A 24,818-nucleotide genomic window follows, 5' to 3' on the forward strand; every position below is an offset into this window, starting at 1 on the left:
GGTAGTCATTAGGCCCAGCATGATGAGAGACTTATGGAGCAAATATGAACCTAAGCAAACCTTGAGGCCAACACCGCTGACCCATGGCCTGAGATAGAGCTGCCCAGCTGAGCCCAGCCTAGATTAGCTGAACCGCAGTCAACCTGCAGACACCCGGCACGAGAATGCATCTGCTGCTGGAAGCCATGGAGATGTTGAGTTTGTTTGTTATGCAGAATTATTACAGCAAAAGCTGACTGGTGATGGGGTTTGAATTGGACATATAGGGTAGACAAAATTGAAATATTTAAATTTTAAATATATGAAAAGGAGAGAAAGGGCTTCCCAGGCTGAAGAACCATTTGAGCAAAGATATCCTATCAATCAATCTCTCATTGAGGATTGTCATTCTTTCTTTCTAATATTTTTTGAGTCTATTCTTTTTTTTTATTCTTACTGCTTTGACATCTTTGAAGAGAATGTTGATTCATCTCCATATCTTGCCTAAAACTGTAAGAGTCTCCTAAGGATTCTTCCCCATTTAATCACTTTTGAAGGACCCTGTACATAAAAGCCAAATGAATGGTGCTGAAGAAACCGGTAGCATAAATTGCCTATTGAGAAAGCTTCACCATGCCCCCTTGCAGACTAAACTAATTTGTTAATCTATTAACAAATAGCACTATTATAAGATGTAGGCAATAAAAAGCCAAAATCAGACATGGTCCTTGATCCAAAGGGACCTAAAGGCTCATGGAAGAGATGAGGAAGGAAAGAAGATGTTTCACAGCTCGGAGACAAGGCCACAGGCCTTTGGGTTAGGACAAAACTTATCTTCCCCAAAGAGATGATGCTTAAGTTGAGGCTTTTTCTTTTTCTTTTGATGAGTAGTATTTAACTCCAGGAGGAGATCTAGAGGGGTTAGGCAAGGCAAGCAGGGCTTTCTAGGCAGAGTAAACAGCATAGGTGAGAAGAGCGATTATGCCACAACAGGAAGGTGCATGGTTAGAACCAAAGATGCACTTGGGGAGGAGAGGTGGGAGGGGCTGTTCATGAAGCCATTAGACCCCCTGTACGCTCCATGCCCCATGCTGCACTTAAGACATACTGTCCCTGATATTTTTGTTGCTATTTAGTAAATCAAGATGCAGGATTGTACTTTAAAAATTGGGAGAATTTATGCAATTAATGCAATAATCTTAGGTGTCTTTTTCCCGCCAGCACAGGAAGCAAAGTGAGAGGAAGAAAACACAACCAAACTAGGAACCAGAGGTGGGGTTTCAGTACTGGTGACCTGGTCCCGGGCCTGGTTCACTAGCCTGGTGACCCTGACCAAGACTCACACACTCTGAAATCCAATCCCCTCCACAGTAAAAAAGCATGTAATATTTCCTGTCTACTCATATAGTGTTGCCATGACCAAATGATACATATGAAAGAACCCTCAATCTGGAAAGTGCCACATAAAACCTAAGCATTCCTGCAAAATATAAGAGGTTGTGCATTTTGTACAATGCCCACCCGGTTTCTCAGAGGAAATCGCTAGCTTCCCTACTGCCCCTTTGAGTGGCCTCATGAATGAATGATAATGTCTTCTAAGCTCATTATAGTTCAAAGCTGGATGTCAGAAAGGTGCCCAATAGCCTAGAACTCTTCGTCACAAGAGACCTTATGCAGGAAGAGTGAAAAAAGAGTTTACAAGAAGTTTTAAATAAAATATAGAGCATATGATCTCTTTATAAAACAAACAAACAAACAAACACCCAGCTCAAATTAGACAACATAAAACAATAAAGGTGCTATAAGCTGATCAGGCAGAATTCCAGAAAAAAAATAAGAAAAGAAGACCAGGAATGTCACAAAGACAAAAGCTACCCTATAAGCAACAGTAAATAGTCTAAATATGAATTAAATAGTCAAGAACCACAAAAAAAGAAGCTAGAGAAAATTATTCAAAATGAAATGAAAAATAATTCAAAACAAATTTGGTAGAAATTATATGAAGGACAGATAAAAGATATCTAACATATGCATAATCAGTACCCAGAAGGAATTAATTCAATAAATGAAGTAGATCAAAAAATTTAAATATAATGAAACAAATCTTCCCTGAAATCTATACTTGAACTTGACAATCAAAAGAGCACACCAATCTCACATAACCATAATAAAATTTTCCTAATAAATACATTTTTTAAAGACGCATTATGTGCCACAAAAAAAAGGCAAAACAGTAGTACAGAAAATTCAATTCCCAAACATATGTTGTCATGTAACCTCAAGGACAAAGAAAGAGCATAAGGATATTCAAGATAAAAGAATCTAACCATGCACTAGGTAGAAGAAACAAGTCGATCTTATTATTCTCCACAGTAACATGCAATAACAAAAGACATTGGTGTGATGTCTAAAAAATTAGGGGGTCAGGGAGGGAGATGAGATGCACTAGTCTTATGCGCTTCCAAGTTGCCTTTTAAGTATGAAGACAATTATTTTCCATATGCACATATGCATTCTCAAACTTGCACAAAATTGGGGAGCAGAGCACTCCATGAGCCCTTCCCAAAAAAATTACTACAGATATCAAAGCAAACAAACTGGATTTACTAAAATGGTAGAGTATTTAGCACTTAAGATTAAATGACTATTAGACTGTTCCTAACAGAATGTCATAAACCTTGACAATGTCAAAAGAATAACTAACAAAAACTGGCAGCTCAGAAAATGGAATTGAGAAGTGGGCTAATTTTCTCAGGTTTTACAACAAAAAGTCAATAGCCTGTCTAACATTGATACATGTAGTTAAAATAGAACTCTTCCTTGGTAGTTTCATATTAATCTTTTTCTCTTAACTTGAGATTGTCTTTTATAAATTACTATTATTTGTAAAAATAAAATCTTCCTGGGGTTCAGCAATTATTTAGCTCACTCAAGTTTTTTTTCTTCTTTTGAAATCAAATAGAATTACATAGAATGATCCAACTTTTATAAAATTATTTTCCATATGCATCAAGAAAAGTCTGGAATGATATATCTAATATTACTAATGGCTATTTGTCAATAGTAAGATATGAAGTGGTTTTCCTTTGCTTTATTTTTTAATAATTTGTTGTATTGCTTGAAGTTTTATTTCAATGTAGTATTTGTATAGAAATAGCACAGCCTTTTATGAAAATGCAAAAAAAAAAACAAACAAAAAAAAAACACACCATAAAAATCAGTAAAGAAGACAAAAAGTAGAGAACTATACCAAGATCTGGAATAAGACAATTTCCAATAATTAGCACTAATCTTGCCTCTGACCTTCCTTCTTGGTAATAAGATAAAAAAAAAGAAAGCTTGAGCTACTTATTTTTAATGTCCAGTAAAAGAAAGAATGAAATTGCCTCGGAAGACAGTGACCAAGGTTAGGTGAGTAGCTACCATATGTCAAGCATTGTATCATCTATTTCTTGTGACTCCATGACATCTTATTAGCTCATTTTTCAGATGAGGAAGGCCAGATAAGTAATTTGTTGTGGATCACACAGCCAGTCAGTAACAATGCCCAATGAGAATCCAAGTCACATGACCTCAAAGCCATGTTCTCCCTCCCCAATCCTCTGCTTCCCAATTTCTTACTACTAACTCTAAGAGAAATTAATCTCATTTACCCTTTTATAATAAAGAAAGTGTCTGTTTCTGGCTCTGTAAAACTATGCAGTTGACCACAGGTTCAAAACCAAGTTGACTCTGAACAACATCAAAAGAATAAGCTCATTAATTATGTTTGCACTTCTTTACTACTGATAGAGTTCATATCAGGCATCACCATGACAGAAAGATGCCAAGTCTAGTACTGTTGGAATAAATGATGGGAAACTCCAAAAATTATGTTAACCAGGGCTTTTTTTTACACAAATTTGCATTCCACTTACTTTGAAGATTCTTATGCAATGGGAGTGACTGTTGTAAATAAAAGAATTAAAAGCAAACAAAACGTTTCAACAATAGGCCACTGAACACTACAGCCTCTATCAAAACTATAATTGTTTACTCTAAATACTCCCAACAAGACACTTTGCAAGTCAAACTTTCTTTTGAAATTCTAATTTTTCTCTTATTTGCAAAGTAATGAATATAATAAACGAAGTATATCTGTACTTTGACATACTACATACTATATAAAATCTACAGAAATATTTTTTAAAGAATGGGATTAATAAACTGAATAAACAGGGATCATGATGTGCAAATATAATCTCAATTAACTGTAATAATTACCCCCTCTATAGATCAAGTTGGCATTAGCTAGTTACACATAGATGAGGATAATGAATGAAAATAAAGATGAGGATAATGAATGAAAATAACCTGTCATCACAAAGATAGCTCTTGGTACCTTTCCCAGTACTTATAGTTTATCTTTTCTCATGTCATTCATTCATTTATTCATTCATTCATTGAAACAATATTGATTAAGTAGCCAGTAACTACCAGGCAACAGTAATGGACTAGTGATTAAGAGACAGGACAGGGTGCTCCTCTGAGAATTCAGAGTTGTAATTTAATGTACTGAGGGCTACAGTAGAGCTCTTAAAGGATCAAGAAGAGAGAAGACAACGAGTTGGAGTTAGCAAAATAGGTTTCACACAGGCATTAACCTTTGACTTCAAAACAGGAGGAGACTTTTGTCCAGCAGAGAGGTGGTCACAGAATATGTGAAGCCAAGGAGGAAACTATGGCTTTTAGAATAATGAGAGTTAGTACAGTTGATCCTCAGCCAGTTCATATCAATGATTATTTTCTGCCATACAGCTGAGCACATTTCTCAAATCTCTACTATGTACTTACATAGGTCTTACTTCTTATTACCAAAGATAGCTTGATTCACCTTCCCTTCAAAATTAATCAACACTCCTGCCCCCAGTCAACTGTCCCTCAACCCTCTCTATTTCCTTCTCTCTCAAAGGCTATTTCCCACAACTTATTGACATTTTTTACTCAGAACTTCAGTAGGTAAAGGATGAACTTGAAGATGATGAAAAGGTGAAGGGACAATGCTATTGTCCCTCTATAACACCCACGAATAATGTGAATGTCACCTCCCAAGAGAAATACACTGTCTTCAGAGGTTTTCCTTATATTTACCAGGTTCTTTGGCTTTGTAAGGGCAGCCAAGGAAATGGAAAACTGGTGCAAAAATTAAAGGTGAAACTTAAGGAAGTAAGTTTAGCAGTGAGAATGTAGAATGCTGATCCACCCAATTCAAAACAAGCCAACCAACCCGACAACACACCAAAGTAAATAAAGCCATAATTTCTTTATTATTTAAACTAAATCAGGACATACTTCACCAATTAAAGCATGACAATTGCCAACAACAGGATTGGCATGCCTGTGGCCTCATCAGTACACGAATTACTTTATAATTCTCCAAAACTGTAAAATAAAGCCTAAATTCATCATCAGTTGGCATCTACTGTCCAGAACTCTTAAATTGCAAGTATTATTTAATCCTTTTTTTCTTAAGTATACTATGTAAGCGCTTAATTGCACTATAGGTGACATGGTATATATTGTGTTAAAAAAAAAAAGCATTTCCTACTTCTGTCTCAACGATCAGTTGTTTGGTTACCATTTCTACTTTTAATTCATTTTCTTCACTAAGAACAGAAAGGGTGTTTTTTTGTGTGTGTATGTGTGTGTTTGTTTCTGTGGCAATGAATATTTGTCTACAGTATAAGGAATGAATCTATTCAAAATGATTTTGACCGACTACTCCCACTTGGAGTCAAAAAACATTGGAAAGTCCTGTCAGCTCACAGAACCTCTTTAGATCTACTGACATTTTTTGAAAATTAGACAACTATGAAATATCAACTCAGTGTTTCTAGTAAACCAATTTAGTAGAGTAGGCTATTTTAAATTACAACCTCCTGTTTGTTTAATAAAAAGTAAGATTAAAATATAGCAATGTTTCTAGATCACAATAAATCAAAGTAATTAACTTTCTCTGTTTAAAAATATATATTATGAAAATAATTCAGGTGTAGCAGATGAAAATACAGATATGTCGACTAAAATAGAGCCCCTTTAAGATTTTTCTTCTAAGGGTATAACTTCTGATATTGCCAGCCGTCTACTCTTCGTAAATGTTTCTGCTCTATACCTTGGAACTTTATTCTCAGTCTGGTTGCCTTCCTGATTACTAAGTCTTTCTAAATTAGAGCAAGCAATTTCTCTTTGTTTTACCTAATATTTGAAAATGGCAAAAAAAAAAAAAAAAATCCCCTGGGTCACTGAAAATTATCCTTTCATTCCAGCCGCCTGTTTCAAGTCAGTCAAAACATTCCAGACTTCAAAAGGACGCTCTGCCTTCCCAGGCCATTTTGGGATCCCTCTATGGTTGGCCTAGGAAGGCTCGGTTATTTGGATAAATTAATTTCTGGAGCCTGCTGGCCTTCTAGAAGACCTCAACGTCTGACAGCAAATTAGTTCTACTGAACATGCAGAAATCCCTGGACAGGCTAGAAGAAATAAGTGGCGATCAAATCTAATACTACAATGTTTGTAATGTGATTTCATTCTGCTGGGTAGCTTGTAAGCACCGTTAATGTTGAATTACATATTTTAATTTTATTTTTTAAAGGGGCCGTGAAAGCAAGAAAATCCGATCAGTGTCCAAGTCCCAGCGAAAAGGGCTGAGAGCCAGCCTTGGGGATGAAACTTCTAGCAGGAACCCTCTGTGAGAACAAACAAAAACGGCCCGGATTTTCACAACATGGACATGACAGAGCAGACCCCCACCCTGCTCGGAGGCAGGGAGCCCCGCAGTTGAATTATGCTCCAGCAGCGGCTGTGAATAAGCTGTCAGGCCGCCCTGAGCTCCGAGGTGCGCAAGGGCCTCAGGACAGCTTATCCTGGAGGAAGAGAGGTCCAAGGGCCAAAACTAACAAACAGGGCCCCTCAAGCGGAACAATGGTCCAGAAAACTCAGCAAAAAGGAAAATAAACTTCATTGGCAGTTTGTTTTTGACTGTTAAGAGCTCGGCTACAACTCCATCAAGGAAGGTTTTTAAGAAGGTAAGAAATTTCACACATAAGGCCTTCTCACAGCTGCTTGAGAGTTTAGAGTGCACATGTATGTCATCTTGGCCGGCCGTGTCTAATCCACTTTAGGAGATACTTGTATCCTTTCTTTCCAAAGCAAACAGAACCACACCTCTGAGGGCCAGATGAAGAGCTTCCTCTCCCCGCCACACCCCCAGGCACAGTTCAGCTTGAGTGAGCTGAAGCTAACTCCTCGTCAATTTGGGATCATTCCTTCCAAGGGAGTGAAGATTAGAAATCAAGATTGAAGTGGGGAACATGTTTTTAGATCCAAAACTATATACACACATAAAATAAATGAACCTAAAATATACTATCGTCAAGAAGCTTTATAAAACTTAAATGAAATGTATGTCTTTCTAAAACTTACATAGGAATCACAGCTAACGCTCTATGTAGTTATTGCAAATATATTTCAGCTCCCAAAGTGCCAGGAATCTCAACATGTATCTAAATTAAAATAAATAAATAAATATTTATCTCTAGACTACTCTAGGCTGGACATAGTAGATTAACTATTCCCCTCATGCTATACTTGAGTCCCCTCCAAAAATAAAAAAATAAACACTTAATTTTTTTCTAATTCAAATTAAGCCAGCATTGTTATTTAGAGTTGAATCAAAGAGATTATATGTAGTATAATTAATAATAGATGAAAACAGCCTCAATGAAAAAATAAGAAAAAAAATATTGAAAATGTCTGAGCCCTGGCTGGTGTGGCCCAGTTGGTTAGAGCATCATCCAGTTTACACCAAAAGGTGGTGGGCGGGTTTCATTCCTTGTCAGAGTACATACCCAGGTAACAGGTTCAATCCCTGGTCAGGATGGATTGTGAGACAACCAATAGATGTTTCTCTCTCACATCAATGTTTCTCTCTCTCTCTCTCTCTCTCTCTCTCTCTCTCTCTCTCGTACTCTCTGTAAAATGAATTTTTTTAAAAAGGCTGAATATGATGTTTGCAGTCATTTCCCAGATTTGTCCTCATATTACATTGCAGTGACATGGCATTAAGGCTAATAAGATGAGCATCTTTGTGACCTTAATTCTAAATTAACTGAAAATACTCATAGATTAATATTTTGAAAAATGTGGAACTACAAATAGGAAGGGATTCGTGTATATGTGAAGAAACAGCAGAAGTTAGACAAAAGACTATTCAAAGCAAGATAAAGATTTATCCCTAGAATTCCTACAGAAATTTGTAGGATGCATGGAAAAGCAGGCATTTGTTAACTGGAGAAATTATTGTAGAATTCCTTTACTTCTCTAAGACTTCAGATTGGGGGAAATAGGGCCTCTTGATATATATTTTTCTTAAACCACCAAAACCTAAACATACCTTTTTTCCCTAAATCCATAGAAAAGTTAGATAAATTGCTTTGTGTTTTCTAAATATTTCACAAGCAAGACTGTTATACTTTTCTCTCAAGGCTGCACATATTTTCAAAGGTGTCTTATTACCTACACAATAAGAAATTAGATTTCCCATTTTGAGATTAAATTTGTCACTATTGATCTGAGCTTCTGTTAAAAAGAAAAAAAAAGTGAAAAGAAAAGAAACAAGATTATGCCCCCTGAGTTCATTTATAACCAGCTAAAGCTTATATTATTTTATCACAGATCAATAAGTAAGATATTCAAAAGAATGAAGGGGCTTTAATACTATATTTTGGGGCTTACAAAGGGCTTGAGAAATGGCAAGAAACAGCATAAGTATTTCTAAACTGTATGTACTTCATGTGAACCTTTCTGGAAAAAAATACAGCAAGTTTTCTTCCAAATTATATGCTAACCCCAAAGGAACACAGAGCATTATCCATTTTGCCTCCTTGAATATGGAAAAACTACCTTAATCCTGATAGCCCCATTTCCTCTCTTTCACAGGCGCTAGGTAATAAATGTGGATTCACTAAATCTCAGCAGTGGGAGGGATTTGGGAGGTAATCCACTTCCAATTCCCATGCACAGTCTCCAACAGATTACCACCAGGTACTATGAGCCAAAGCTATATGTGTAAAGTGCTTAGAACATCCCTGGCTACACAGTAAATGCCTAACAAATGTTATTTATTCTTTCTTGTAACTGAACATCTCCAAGGACATAAAACTGATACCTTCCCAGAAAACCAGCCCATTTCATCTTTCTCTGTAACTTGTATGTTTAAGAACTGTTATCAACTTAACAAATATACAATGGCTGCAGAATTTAGCTATCAATACAAACAACTTTTAAAAAAAATACAAACTTTTTTTGGCAACAACTTTAAAGGGTTCTTTGAACAATATCTCAATCAATTTTATATACAATACATTTTTTCACTTTTTAGCAAAACACATTTATCATCTTAAAACTTTCAATTAAGCTATAGGGTTGTAAACTTTTTTTTTTTTTTTGCTTTTACAAATGCCTTTAATATTATACTCTCTTTTCTCAATTTTTATGGTAGGTGAGAACAAGGTAATATCAAAATTGATTCACTTCTCATTAGCAGTCTACATGGAAGTCACTAAACTTCAACTAAAATTGCAGATCACCTTTGTCCCAAGAAGTAATGCAACCTTTAAAGGGACTCCAATGCGCTAAGTAATGAGAAGTTCACCACAGACTCATGGCACACAAGTGTGAATTAGCCCAGTTACTTCTCTTGCTGCCTGAGCTGATGGGTCTGTGAATTACAGTCCTCATCTAATATCACGAATAGATCACATGTTCATGTGAAACTTTTGTTGGCTATATTGTTTTAAGATGGCAGTCTGACCCAGAGTTTGAATTTAAAATGTAGAAGTGTGAGATATGTTGATTTTTATTGAAATCAGTCACCGTATTCAATAATTATCCTAGGGCAAACATAAAGATAATCTTTTTAAAAAATATAAGATAACAGGCTAATTATTACGTTAAAATATAGATCTGATTTTGTTAGTCCATAGTATTAGTGAGTATATTTCCCCCCAAATAATTTGGAATCTGAGCAAACCACTAATTTTAATGTCTAATGTGAACATCTTAACAAATGAGCTTTAATAAAAGTCGGCTCTATAGATGGAATTATTTATAACTTATTTGGGTTTCTCCTCACCACCAACAGTTTCTTATTTTAAGAACACAAGTGGTTAAATGCAGGCATAACTAACCAATTATAAACATTTTTCAGGGCACATAATTTTACATGCCTGAACACAAAATATTTTTGAATTCATTTTTAAAGTTACCCAGCCCAGCTTAACAGATGGGGCCAGGTAAATGTATGGGTTTTCTTTGTTCCACAGAAACTGGAATAGACACTACTACAGGCAGCTAAAGTAAAATGTGTTTTTGGTCATTTTCCTTATTCTAACAAAATCTGTTTCTTGATATAAATGGAAAAAAAATACAGCAAGTTATGGAATTTTAAAAAATAGATCATTTTAAAATAAATAACCTAACTTTTTAATGGCATTTTTAGGTAATAATGTAACATTTATTTTTATCTTTATAATGTTGAGATTATTGTTTGGTCACTCTCAAAACATAATATTTTATTGTTAAAAAAAATCCTAGATGACTATACTTTGAAAGAAATACAGCAGCCTCATTAAAGAAATCATTATATCCTATATAATAAAGAGGTAATATGCAAATTGACCATCACTCCAACACACAAGATGGCCGCCCCCATGTGGTCAAAGATGGCCACCCCCAAGTGGACACAAGATGGCCACCACAAGATGGCCAGCAGGGGAGGGCAGTTGGGAGGGACCAGGCCTGCAAGGGAGGGCAGTTGGAGGCAACCAGGTCTGCAGGGGAGGGCAGTTAGGGGTGACCAGGCCGGCAGAGGAGGGCAGTTGGGGGTGACCAGGCCTGCAGGGGAGGACAGTTGGGGGCGACCAGGCTGGCAGGGGAGGGCCGTTAGGGGCAATCGGGCCGGCAGGGGAGCAGTTAGGTGTCGATCAGGCTGGCAGGGGAGTGGTTAGGGGGTGATCAGGCTGGCAGGCAGAAGCGGTTAGGGGCAATCAGGCAGGCAGGCAGGTGAGCTGTTGGGAGCCAGTAGTCCTGGATTGTGAGAGGGATGTCCGACTGCCAGATTGGAGAGGGTGCAGGCTGGGCTGAGGGACACACACATACCCCCTGCACGAATTTCGTGCCCGGGCCTCTAGTATTATATAATTGCCAAATGATTTTTGATATATAATAAAATTTTGAGAATTTCTAGATATCAAAATCGATTACCATAAATCCTGGGATCCCTGAAAATAATTTTAGGATTTGTTTGTTTGTTTGCTTTTTTTAAATCTTTATTATTCAGATTATTACAGATGTCCCTCTTTCCTCCCCTGCCCCCCCCACCCAACATAGCTCACCTACACCCGGTTCCCACCCCACCCCAGGCCCTCGCCACCCCACTGTCTGCATCCATAGGTACTGCATACATGCATATAAGATCTTTGTCCTATCTCTTCCCACACCCTCCCCACACCCCCTTATCCCCCCAAGAATTTGACAATTCCATTCCATTTCCATGTCCCTGATTCTATTACATTCACCAGTTTATTCTGTTCATCAGATTTTTTATTCATTTGATTTTTAGATTCACTTGTTGATAGATATGTATTTGTTGTCACTTCGTTGTACATAATTTTTTTATCTTTACCTTTTTCTTCTTCTTCCTCTTCTTAAAGAATACCCTTCAGCATTTCATATAATTTTAGTTTAATTCATGATTTAAGTAAAAGTGAGAACAAGCGAATATACAGTCATCCACTTTATTACTTACAACCCAATACCAATTCTCTCTTGCATCCCTTTGCATTATGCATACCATCCTTCAAAATAAAACAATTAATGAATTAAAATCAGTAATTTTAAAAAGCTGTTTCCCTTTCCCTTCCAAAAGGAAGGCAAAAATTGTTGAAGAGGACACAAAGGTCTGTTGTTGTTTAATTCCACCTAGAAGAACACACAGACATTCTTTGTTTTTTAAGATGTGCTCTTGGTAAACACATAATGTTTATGTTTATTGCTACATTGCTCAGTGAAGTTAGTCGTGTTCTCCTTTTGGTCCTCACACAATTCTGATATACACAGCACTGAAATATTATCCCCATTTTAGGGATGGAGACACTGGTTCAAAGATGCTCAGAGATTTGCACCCACTCAGGCAGCAGGTGAGTCAGGCCTCCACCACAAGCCTTCCACTGCCCCTAAGCTCATGCTCCCACCTGTCCCCTCACGGGTATCCTCTGACTTCCACTGACAAGAACACAAGCTCAGTTACTGCTTTATTAATGCGACATGGGCGTACAGGCTCATGCATTATATGAATCAAACTTTTTCAAATTAGGAGAATGTTAGTCTAATCTATGTTAAGTTTGAATTTGAGATACCTCTTTTAAAAATTCAAGAACTTCTTTGAAATATGAACTTTAATTGACCTAGTTTAACCTTGTAGAGCAGTTTAGAAAAATTCTGCAATGAATAAGATTTGCAAAACGCATATGAAAATTTGGTATATGATTGTCAGCATATTTTGCCCATCTATTTTCACATATGCATATACATTGGTAAAATTAAACTATATTGTTATGTTCGTTGATAATCCTATTTTCATAAAAGTACATGTAAAAATAAACCTCCTCCTCTGCTCGAATTGTCAGAAATTTCCCATTAACCCTCAGTGAGGGCTCTCAGCAGAGGTGTGTGTTTGGGGCGGACCTCTACCTTCACGAAACCTGGCTGGGCACAAACGGCTCTGAGCGTGATCTGGGCTCTTTCCGAAGGCGGGTGCTTTCATGACGAGGAAAGCTGCCGAACAAGCACATGTGAAGATTTCTCTCTGTTTACAGCACTGCCACTCCAGGTAATTACACTCATTCATTCATTCACTCAACCAAAACATTTTTCACATCTACCATGTGCAAAATAGACAGGGCTGAGTGTCGGGGAGGGTAATTATTCCTCTCTCATGCTCTCTGCCCTCAAGCAGCTCAAAGTCTAGACGGCAAACAGATTTCTAAATACGTGTGAAAATGTAAAATAGAATAAAGTGTATGCTTATCAGTAGTTCAAAGCATTTATTATATGAAGAAGAAAGAGTTCTGCTTAGGGGAGGGGAGATGAAGATAAATAAATTGACATCTGAGGGTACTCAATGTGCAAAAGAGAGAAAAACACTCAGTGATTGACTACATGAAATGCAGTAGGAAAATGAATTATATGAATTATATTTATATAATTACATATTTATATAGTTATATTCTCTATAACATATTTAATATCTATTTATATAGTTATATTAATAACCAAGCTTCACTTGTTCTGTTCAAAATACTGAGTAGAGATCATTTTAATGCAAAAAAAAATCAATAGGATCACTGCATTAGTTATCTATTGCTTCATAACAAATTACCCCAAATCTTAGCATCGGAAAACAATGCGCATGTATTATCTCACATACTTTTTCAAGGTCAGAAAGCTGGTAGCAGTTGAGTTAGGTGCTATTAGATATTAGGGGCTCTCATGAGGCTGTACCTCAGCTGTCTGCTGGGACAGCATCATCTGATGGCTGGAATGGGATTGGAGGATCCACTTTCAAGAAGGCTTCCTCACATGGGAATAAAGAACTTCCATTCCTGGTCACATGGGCCCCTCCACAAGGCTGCTTGAATGTCCTCACAACATGGCAGCTTGCCTCCCCCAGAGTGACTGATTCACTTCAGCTTTTAGGACCTACTATCCACAGTGGCACAGCATCACTTCTGCTCTTTTTTCTGCTTATTAGAAGCCAGTGAGTCGCTAAGTCCAGACCACATCCAAAGGGAGGGGTCAACATCAAGAGACTCCATCCCTTAAAGGGATTTATGAACATATTTCAAAATCACAGCACATTCTGGAAGGTACACAAAATGTATTAGTGGCCTTTATTGATATTCCAAGTATCTTTTAAAAGTAATCATAGGAACATCTATACAAATAAAGTCACACATGTACAGAAATATGGGCATCAAGACCCTCATCACAGTATTAGTGCCAATATAAAGATATACTATGGGCTCTACAAATAATAATATTCATTGACTGGTGGATGAAGAAGGTTGCAAAAGAAAGAGATCAGAGGACCTTAGAAAGGTGGGGATGCATCATATTGGGGTTCAATGCTATCCTGGAACAATGGGATTGGGTTGTTACACTGAGTGCTCAGTAGGTTCCCAACGAGCTTGGCTTCTGTGGGAGGTCCTCCATCCATCCCTTGGGACCACCACACATATTTATTTTGTGATGGATAAACTTTACTAACTTTGACTATCCGGTACAATATGGACACGAGTTGAATCACACTTGGGTAGAACTAGAAGAGAGCTCCTCAGTTCTTCATTTTACCAAAGAAGAAAATGAGGCCCAGAGGGAGGAAATAAGTCAAATCCAAGATGACTGAACTGGGCTGACGGGAAGAAAAGAAGAGAACTTGGGGGACAGAGGTGCAGTTGTTGAACCGCCCCACACAGACAAGAGAACTGGTATCTCTACCTTCCTGTGGCAACTTTCATGCCACAACTGAGGAGTTGAGACAGGTCATAGAATCTTCTGGTGCACAAAGCCTAAAATACTGTCAGGTTCTTTACAGAAAAATGTTTATTGTAGTGGCATTATATTAAACTAGAGGCCCAGTGCATGAATTTGTGTACGGGCGGCCGGGGGGGGGGGGGGAGGGGCCCACACCCTTGTCAAACTCCTGGTAGAGGGGACAATTTGCATATTAGCCTTTTATTATATAGGATTGGCTTTCTTATTCTAGCTCATTCTTCTGGTGATTAGCATCACTCCTAACAGAATTGTCAACCAGGAAGGTTTTTAGTTTTTTTCTTTTAAGTATTGAACCTGCCCTTCCTACCTCCAAACAAACAAAAATATCCCAAATTCTGCCTTTTCCTCAGAAAGAGAGATTGTATCCCATCACCACTAACTGGTTATAAGTCCCCGGTCCTGACCCCCACAGTAATTTGAGCTCTCAGACCCCTGCGCATTGAGCAGAGGCAGGCCACAGGCAGTGAATCTGAATGGTTAGAGATCCTCTTTCCTTTCTTTCTAACATCCGCCACAAGCAATGTTCATCCTTGTCACACTCCATCTGTTCAGGGCATATGGACCACGTGAGCTGTACCAGGACACAAGGGCCAGCTCAGATAAACAAATGCAAATAAGGGGTGTGGCATTGTGTTTGGCCCTGGAAATATAAACAAGTCACTGTCCTGGCTCTGGAACAATTTTCCTGTCTAGGTTTTACTCTTTACCTAAAATACCCAACCGTTAATACAACCTGGTCCCAATTTGAAGTTCGACAGCGAGACTCCTCCAAGTTCTTGGATCACATCCCAACATGTCTCTTTTAGTGTGCCCAACCAGCCTTGCCTATTCAAGGTAAAACTTTGCCTAATTCCTCCCATCCTGGTCAGACATCCCTAGTCCTAATCTTTTCTTAACTCTGTGTCTAAAATGAGAGACAGTACCTCATCGCCCCAGTCTCATCAATTTAACTAACAATGGTGTTTTTAAGCATTTGCTCTATTGTGTGCCTGGCATCTTTGATATTAGTAGCAATAGCAAATGCTAAGATAGCACTCACCGTGTGTCAGGCACCATTCAAAGAACTCTCACATGTAACCTCCTTCCATCTTCACACCAACCTGTGCTGTGCTGTAAGTTATGAGCATCATCTCATTTACAGCTGAGGAAGATGGCCCAAAGGAGGCACCTCCTGCAGTAGTGGGATGAACTTGAGACTGAGAAAGGTTCAAGAGCAGTCCAAGTGCAGAGCAAGGACCCAAGCAGCTACGTCTGACTCACGGTGCCCTGCCCGTCTGAAAGGATGCCCGCGGGCTTGGCACTACTGGCTGTGTGTGCTGCTGTGCAGCCTACAAAGTACTTTGGCAGACGGTACCTTATTTCTTCATCACAGTGACCCAGCAGTGCAGATATTATCATCTCTATTTATAAAAACAAAACTGAGGCTCAGAAATTGAAATAACTCTCCCCAGGTCCCATACTTAGTAAGCTGTGACTCAAAACCTGGTATTCTGATTCCACGCCCTGCCTTTCTCCTCTATGCCCACCTGCCTGCCCATTCTCAAGTTAGTATCTATTTGCTGTGTTTGGTGCCTGCTTTACCGCCTAGTACTGAAAATGCACAGCATCGCTGCTCTCAGACAAATCAAGGGAGAGAAGAAAAACTAGTACATCAGGGATACAGCTTATAACCGATAGCTGTAACAAGGACCTTAAATCATCAGGAAAGAATTATCTATATTCACTGTTAGATATTTCCATCAAAATGATTAGATGTTGGTGACGGCACATTAAGGGCTGAACCTCCCCATCTGCAGGATGAAGATGTAGGACTAGAGCTGTGCTTTCAAACTGGGGCCTCAACACGCACAGCCTGGGGCTTCTTAAAGGGCCAGAGGCACCTACTGGGTGGTCTGCCCGCCCCTTCTCTGGGAAGTGCCATGTGGCTGCTATTGCTCCCTGTTCCACCAGCCAGAGCCCTGGCCGGTGCAGGAGGAGCCACAGTCTTGCCTTCTGCACGTAGATGGCCCAGTAACATGGCAGCCAGTCAGCAGCCAGCACTGTGCAAAGGGAATAGAGAGAGCCATTCTGTAAACAAAGAGGAGACTTAAAAATAATAATAAAAGATAGAGAAATATACAAAGAAAACTGCCTGAATTCCCTGGATACCATTTTTCTTAAGACTTTCCTCTTGTTTGCTTAAGTCAGCTCCTGGTGAGTCCCACTACTTGCAACCAAAGAAACTAGAATTATTCAAGGGGGGTGGGATGCGTAGGCACATAGATAAGGTTTTAGGCTTGCCTTTCTTATTATTAGGTTTTGTTATGGATTAAATTGTATCCTCCCTCCTCCCCCAAAGACATAGGTTGAAGTCCTAATCCCAGTATCTGGGAATGTGACCTTATTTGGAAACTGTTTGCAGATGTAATCAAGTTAAGATGAGGTCACTAGGTTGCACCCTGGTCCAATATAACTAGTGTCCTCAGAAGAAGAGAAGACATAGAGGGGAGAAGGCCATGTGACAAGGCGGAGACAGAAGTGCTGGGGCTGTTACTCAAGGAATGGCAAGGGCTGTTCGCACACCTTGGAAGCTAAGAAGCAAGGAAGGCTTGCCTACAGGTTTCAGAGAGAGCCCTGCCCACACCCTGCCCTTGGACTTCTAGCCTCCAGAACTAAGACAATAAATGCCTGCTGTTTTATGCCCCCAGTCTATGGTATGTTGTTCTAGGAATCTGAAGAAACTAACACAGGCTTCCAATAAGATGCTCCTGCTTTTTAATAAAAGAAATAAAACCACTGGATTCTATAGTTTTACATGTAAGTTACCTAAAAGTTTCACTTATATAAAACATCTCATTCATGGTGTAGCTAAAAAAAAAAAAAATTAAGTCCTGGTTTAATTGATAATTTCCCAGTTAATTTGACATATGTATCAGACTTGTTATAACTACTTTTAGTAAATTCTACTAAACGGTGTGCTTCTTTCTGTTAATGAAATAGATATTTAATTCTTCCATTTTGGTTAAAAGTCACTTTTCACTTTTAGAATGTCCAAGTATAGCAATAGGGTACATACATATTTTATTTAATGGTTTTCTTGCCAAACCCAGCATCCCAGCAAAGCTGCTCTTAGCATTTCAAATTTACCATAATTTAAAGGAGACATAACATAATGGAGCCCTACATATAATTACTCTGCAAAGCTCTCAAATATCACCACCTAAAATTTTTGTCATGAAAGTAAATTATCTATCTACCATGCATAATAACGTGCTCCTTTTAGAGTATCAGGAACCTGATTTCCCCACAGCTGACAACATTATGACCAAACATAAGTAGTGTTGGTGCATGTAATACCTGGCAAAGGTGTGATGGGTGCTTTTTAAATATTGACTGTAGACTTATAGATGACCAGGTAATTTTTTTTATCCACAACCACATTTTTCCAGAGACATTTCCAATAAAAGTGCATTAAAGTTATGTTGTACTTTTCAGTTTTCAAAGAAATTTAAAATACATGATCCCACTTAACCTACAAAATTGTAATTTTTAATAAGAGAAGGTAAATATTATTATCTCCAGTGTTTCAGTTAAGGAGGCTGGTGCCTGGAAATCTGCCCGGGGTCTTATAACTAGTAAATGTTAAATCAGGTCTTCTGCCTCTGAATCTAAAAAGTAGTTTTCAAGATACAACACTACCTACCCAATTCAGACACAAGGTTTAGTTTTTTCCATGGTGTTTTTTTTTAAAATATATTTTTATTGATATTTAAGAGGAAAGAAGAGGGAGAGAGAGATTGAAACATCAGTGATGAGAGAGAAGCATTGATCAGCTGCCTCCTGCACACCTCCTACTGGGGATCGAGCCCACAACCCAGGCATGTGCTCTGACCAGGAATCAAAATGTGACTTCCTTGTTCATAGGTCGATGCTCCACCTCTGAGCTATCCCAGCCAGGCTTCCATGGTGGGTGTTTTTAACTGCAAGCCTTACAGCTTCAAGAAAGGATATGGTGATTTATTTTTTAATTCACTTTTTTTTTCAAGGAGCTAGTACCGTGATCGGCAAACTGCGGCTCGTGAGCCACATGCGGCTCTTTGGCCCCTTGAGTGTGGCTCTTCCACAAAATACCACGGCCTGGGGGAGTCTATTTTGAAGAAGTAGCGTTAGAAGAAGTTTAAGTTTTAAAAAAATGGCTCTCAAAAGAAATTTCAATCGTTGTACTGTTGATATTTGGCTCTGTTGACTAATGAGTTTGCCGACCACTGAGCTAGTAGATGCTTTCCTTATCATGACATGATTTCTCTCTAGAAATCCTCATAAACTAAAGAAATGGAAAGATGCAGCCATAGCTTGGCTCTCTGATGTTTGTGCTTCAGAGTTGTTTACTGAGAGAGAGAGTGGTTTATGCTCATCCAAATGGGGACTCCTCAAGAGGCGACAGAGCAGTGGCCAGAACTGTGGCAGAAATGAGGCAGAGCCCCACAAACCCCCCTCCTCTCCTTTTTGTCCTCATCAGGGGTATCGAAGAGTGGACAAAACTTACAAAATCGCACAAGCTACTTCTTCCGAGATGTGGAAAACACACCAGCAGAACATTCCAGAACAAAAACGGTGGGACTCCTGATTGAACGCCTTTGCCCAGTGCTGCGTCAATCCAGGATCAGAATGAGAAATGACCTCACCTCTGCCCATGGTCCTTTGTCACGTGAGACGCATCTCCAAAGCCCGCCTGGGGTCAAGAGGCTACACTGCAGGGATATTGTAGCTTCTGATGTTCAAATAATCAATTATTTCTCCTCCCTCAAGTGTCACGAGCCACCTCACAACTCCCAGCTACAGGTCTCACATAGCATGACCGCACCAAGATTAAGAAAAGGCACCCTTGTCTAAGGGACCCCCGCACTGTGGCCCCTCGCTGCCCACTGACATGCCAAGGGAGCTCCTCTTGGCCTCTCCCACAGCGAGCCGCCCTGGGCCCCCCAGCGGTCACGGCAGCTTGTTAGCCTCCTGTCTGGCCTAATAGGAAGAAATGGGGGCGTTTCACTGACTCCTCTCCTCTCTGGTCACATACATGTCTATCCATAGGGTAAAGAAAGAACCATGTCAGGTTGAGAAAGGATCACTGTTTACAAAGGCAACAGACATTCACAAGAGTATACTGATAATCGTACATGCAGAGATATGTCTTATAAACTGGCTTTGCATGTAAACCTACCAGAGAGCTTTTTTTTGGTTTTTAAATACCATCTCTGGTGAGGAAACCAAAGGTCCTCCTTCTCACAGGAACAGGCTGAGGGAAGCAAGTATGCAGTCTTCCTATGAGCTACAGAGTGGAGGCAAGTACGAATTATAAATAATAAGGCTGAGGCAGTATTACGTTAATCGGATTTCAAGCTCCTCATTTTACATTTGCAGAAACTGAAGTCCCCAGACAAGTGCTTAGAATATGTTTAATATTCTTTAAAAAGAATGTGCTATGCAATGCTATTCAATAATAAAAATGAATAACCTACTGACACACGTTCCATAACGATGAGTCTCGCAGACCTAATGCTGCATGAAAAAGGCAGAAATAAAAGAGAACACATTCTGTGAGGATTCAATCTGTGTAAACTTTTAGAACAGGTGAAACCGATCAAAGATGGAAACCACTGGAACCGCGCTTGTCTCTGGGGTTGGGGACAGGTATTAGGGAGGTACTGAGTGAGAAGGGGCATGAGAACTGGCTGGGGAGATGGAAATTCTAATTGTGATAGGTATGACCACTTGTCAGAATGATACAGTTAAGACTGTGCCTTTCAATGTATGTGAAATTTATCTAAAAAATTATCCTGGTGGTGCTGAGGAGAGTGGGGGTGTGGAAGATAAAATGAGGATGGCAGAATGTTGATAATGTTGAAGTGGGGAGTGGGGGTCCCCATATACTCTTGTGTTTATTCTGAGATGCTTTCTAAGAAAGCTTTTGAAAGATAAACATGAAGAGCAAGGGAAAGTTCTATTCATGTTTGGAAGTATGAGCGCTTCTGGAATTATTCTAGGTCTCCTTTCCATCCTTTACTTTCCTGAATTATCTTAACATTTTCTACGTTCTAGGTCCTCTTCCCATCTTGAACCTGTTTCCCCACCGTCCTAAGGAAAAGAGGAAACCTGAGAGAGAGCCAGAGGCAGTGAGCTTGCAAGAGCCCAGCCAAGGCTCTGCACAGGGGCCTGCGTGCCTCCATGGTCCAGCAGGCAGGAACCAAATTGCAGGGTTCACCCTTGAGAAAAACCCTCCCCAGTCTTGTGCCTCTGAGACAGCCAGGTACCCTTTAAGAACAAAACTGCTTCACTCTTCACGGGATGAAACAAAACCTCAAAATGACCTGTAATGAGATTGCTCACTGGACACGTCATTTCGTGATGATAGGCAAAAGAGAAATGAATCATTACATTCTGTTTGTTCATTTCAGTCTCAAATCATAGTTAATGTCTTAGTTGTTCAATTAGAATTTGTGTAATATAAAGTAGCAATAGAAATATTATCAGCAACATTTATTTGCAGATACTGTCATCAATCTAAGTAGCAAAGTTACATAAAAGGGTGCAGTAGGGAGTAGTGATCAGTGAGTTTATTTTTCATTTATTTTATATGCACTACAAAAGTATTTTTAACATGATAATAAAATCAAATATCCCGAACCCATAACGGGAGCTTAAAAGAACAAACAAACAAATTAGATGGGTTAAGTTCAGGGTGCTTTGCCTGTCCAGGGTAAAAGTTGTGCTATACAGGATGATCTGGAAGTGTTCATTTGAATTACCTCACAAGATGACCGAGGAGATCCATAAAATACACTGTAATTGCATACAGTCTGACTGCAAAGTGCCGATATAGCACTTGACCCTTTGTTATTAAAATCCTCATCCATTAGCAGCTCCTGCTTATTGCCTAACACCAAGAGGTCTTGTAAGACACGCATTTACAGGAACCACAACAGCATTACTAAAGATCACACTTTGGGTTTGTAATAATTCCATTGTGAACAAGGCTGAGCTACGAAACCACAGGTCTAAGGGCGTCACAACTGGTCAGAGCAAGTCACATATGTCACCCCACATATTGCTACGGAAATGTTCCAAGGAAACAGCCTCATTTACTGAAAGATGCTTTCCTAAAATTAATACCCGCTGACTTATTCAAGTTCTAAAGAACGGAAAGGTTATTCCTAAGATTACCTCTAATTGGGAATATTTGCTTATGAGGCAAATGTTTCTTCCTGATAGGAATCTGGGGGAAATTTCTGAATCCTTTCTCTTCTGCTCACAAGAGAAACAAACAAAAGAAAACCTCAGAGACCTAGAGTATTCTTTCATGTAAAGCCACTCCTAGAGTTCATGAAATGGCAAAACTACCACACTAAACATTTGAAAGATACACACACACACACACACACACACACACACACACACACACACACGTATGTCTAAAACAAATACATATAAAACAACCCAAACTTAGATATTAACCCTTTGCACTCGCTTTTTTCTCGATTCCTTTATTCTAATGCTAACCGTGTCGAGTCACACTCGACATCCGAGTGCAAAAGGTTAATTTCAAGTTGTATGAGACAAATACATGTTCTCCCCGGGGCAGAGAAAACCGTAAGACTTTAAATTACCTTATGCTTTTTGGTGTAATTAAGCAATTCTGAAGGTTGGTTGGCTTTTCCTTTTAGAACTCTACTTTTGATAACTGATGCCTCTAAGAAAGATATCAAGTCGGTCTGGCTGAGAAAATAGTGTACTCCTTAATTCATAACTTTTAAAATCATTAAAAATCGGTGCAGAGCTTTTGAGGAATTTCTAGACACTCAGGTTACAACAAAAATAGTCATTACGATTTTGAAAGTAATAACTCTTTCCTTAAGACTGACGTTCTGTTTACTTACAGACGGTCCATTTATCCCCCGGGGGTCTTCCATCGAAGACTCCTTCTGAATTATAGATGGGCTATTAGCTACACACTTCTTCAAAGGGCCCCAGCACCCCTGCACCTGTGGGGAGAGAGCACCAAGCAGCCAAATTAATCGTGTGGCATGAAATGAAGAGCCCATCTTCCCAGCTGCAGCTTTCCACTTACCAGCATGTATACACACGTCAAGAATGCTTACCTTCACGGAACGAATCTTTAAAATAAATATTACGGGCTCGCTGTTTATCACAATTTACATGAGCCAAATGTGGCCAAATGATAGCTCAGTGTGTCTGCTGTCAGCAGCTGCAGCCCAAGGAAATAACAGAACGGAGAGGCCCAGCTAGAGAGCTTTCCACACCCGTTAGTTTGGAGCCAACAGTGTGAGAGCTTTGTTTTTTTCCTTTTCTTTTTTTTTTTCCTTTTGAATTCAGTTTCTCCTCGCTATCTATCAACGTCAATTGGACCACAATGCAAAGAGGAAATACTAACAAAGAAATATGACTGTCGTCTGAGCAGGGATAAAAGAGGGAAACCTAGAGTTGAGTGTTTTACCCTCAGGGCAAGGATATTATTCTGCTATTTCTTAGCAAGTTTACATTAAGTTGCAGTTTCACGGCTGATCAAGTCTAACCCGTCAGAGACTCAACACCTTCAAGAAGAATGAGGTTTGGGGTACTTCAAGACATGGACAATAAATGGAGTGTTTTGAAATATATTCTACATTTAGCTATCTTCCAGAAACAGAATATAGCCATCTTGTTGCCTATTCTCATTTCCTTTCAACATTAATTTTCAGGCTCAAGTTTAAATGAAGAACCCAAAAGAGACAGGTTTACTTACTTGGGCTTGGTAACTAAGACATGCCTCACATCAACTTCAATGCAGATATTTAAATATACATGTAATTTTTTTAAAAAAAATAGGCATGATCTTGCCCTGGCTGGGTGGTTCAGTTGCTTGAAGCATCATCTCCTACACCAAAAGGTTGCAGGTTTGATTCCTGGTCAGGGCACATATTTAGGTTATTCGATCCTGGTCAGGGTACATATGGGAGATAACTAATCAATGTTTCTCTCTCACATCAATCTCTCTCTCTCTCTCTCTCTCTTTCTCTCTAAAAATCAATTTAAAAACAAGCAAACATATCCTTGGGTAAGGATTAAAACACACACCACGATCTTAATATCACCCAACATAAAATAACAGAATCACTTTTTGTAAATGTACTTGAACTTCTGCATGTTAGCATGGTAGGTAAACCACTGTAGTGGAAATCAAGCGATCTGAATTCAGGTTCTGACTCTGCCACTAACTAGCTGAATGACCTCAGGTAAATAATTTAGACTCTCTGCGCCTCAGTTTTATTATCTGCAAAATGGAAGACTTCTACTAGATGATGTCATACAGGTTTACATTTTAGATTTATAATTTAAGGAATGTATGTATTGAAATGCATAATTTTCAGGTAAAATGTTTCAAGCTTGGACCATTTGGGATGTAATTTTGAAATGCTGGGCCAGTTCTCATTTATGATTATTTTGCTCACAATGATCGATGCTGGAAAACTTGTACCTTATCCACTGTCAGCACAAAGGTGATGCTTTTTGGGCAATATAAGACTCACAAATACCTAGACCCCTAAAATTTTGAGAACCTTATTAAAGCACAGTGTTCTTGTAATTTTAACCAGAAATTATTTTATAATTCCAGGTGAGGAATCAACAAAGAGCATATGAATGCATTTATGGTCTGCTAAACTGAGGGGGAAAAATATAGCACTCTCTTTTGAATTATGCAAAATTTCAGGACTGAGTCTTAAAATCCACCAGCACTGGTTGGAGAGGATTCACTGCATAATTAGGGCAGAGATATTTCAGAAACTAGACTTTTTTTCATTGCTTAAGTGACTCTCTGGAGACACGTTAACTTTTCCAGGCGATAAGGTAGCATTTTAAAATAATGATAATAATCCCGCCTCACATTGGTAAAATGCTTCACAGTTTACAAAGTGCTTTCACATGAATTTCCCACAGTGCACCTCTATGTGGGGACAGAGGCCAGTCTCATGCCTCACAGAAGGGAGCAGGCCCAAGACAAAGCCCCCTCTTGATTTTCCCTAAATTCCCATCCTCTCTGTACCTGTCCCGGGAACATGTTTCAATCAAAATCTGTATATTTGATATTCCAGGATTATTTCCCATGTGTTTCTTTTCCATCTTCCCATATTGAACTTACTGAACAGTTTAAGGTA

The 24,818-nt window shown here is 39.0% G+C and overlaps 1 protein-coding gene across 3 annotated transcripts in view; it reads right to left on the reverse strand.

Annotated features, from left to right (window-relative positions):
- The window catches only part of EYA1 (EYA transcriptional coactivator and phosphatase 1), a gene marked incomplete at both ends in the record, with an annotated part of 284,113 nt that extends 261,539 nt beyond the window's left edge, over positions 1-22,574 (reverse strand). For all 3 annotated transcript variants that reach the window (XM_079796672.1, XM_079796671.1, XM_079796667.1), the window contains one exon: positions 22,542-22,574. In XM_079796672.1, the coding sequence (XP_079652798.1) occupies positions 22,542-22,574 (33 nt within the window). The remainder of the gene's footprint in view (positions 1-22,541) is intronic.
- Between the last annotated feature and the right edge of the window lie 2,244 nt (positions 22,575-24,818).

This window comes from Cnephaeus nilssonii (genome assembly GCF_951640355.1).
Source record: "Cnephaeus nilssonii genome assembly, chromosome: 18".
NCBI lineage: Eukaryota > Metazoa > Chordata > Mammalia > Chiroptera > Vespertilionidae > Cnephaeus > Cnephaeus nilssonii.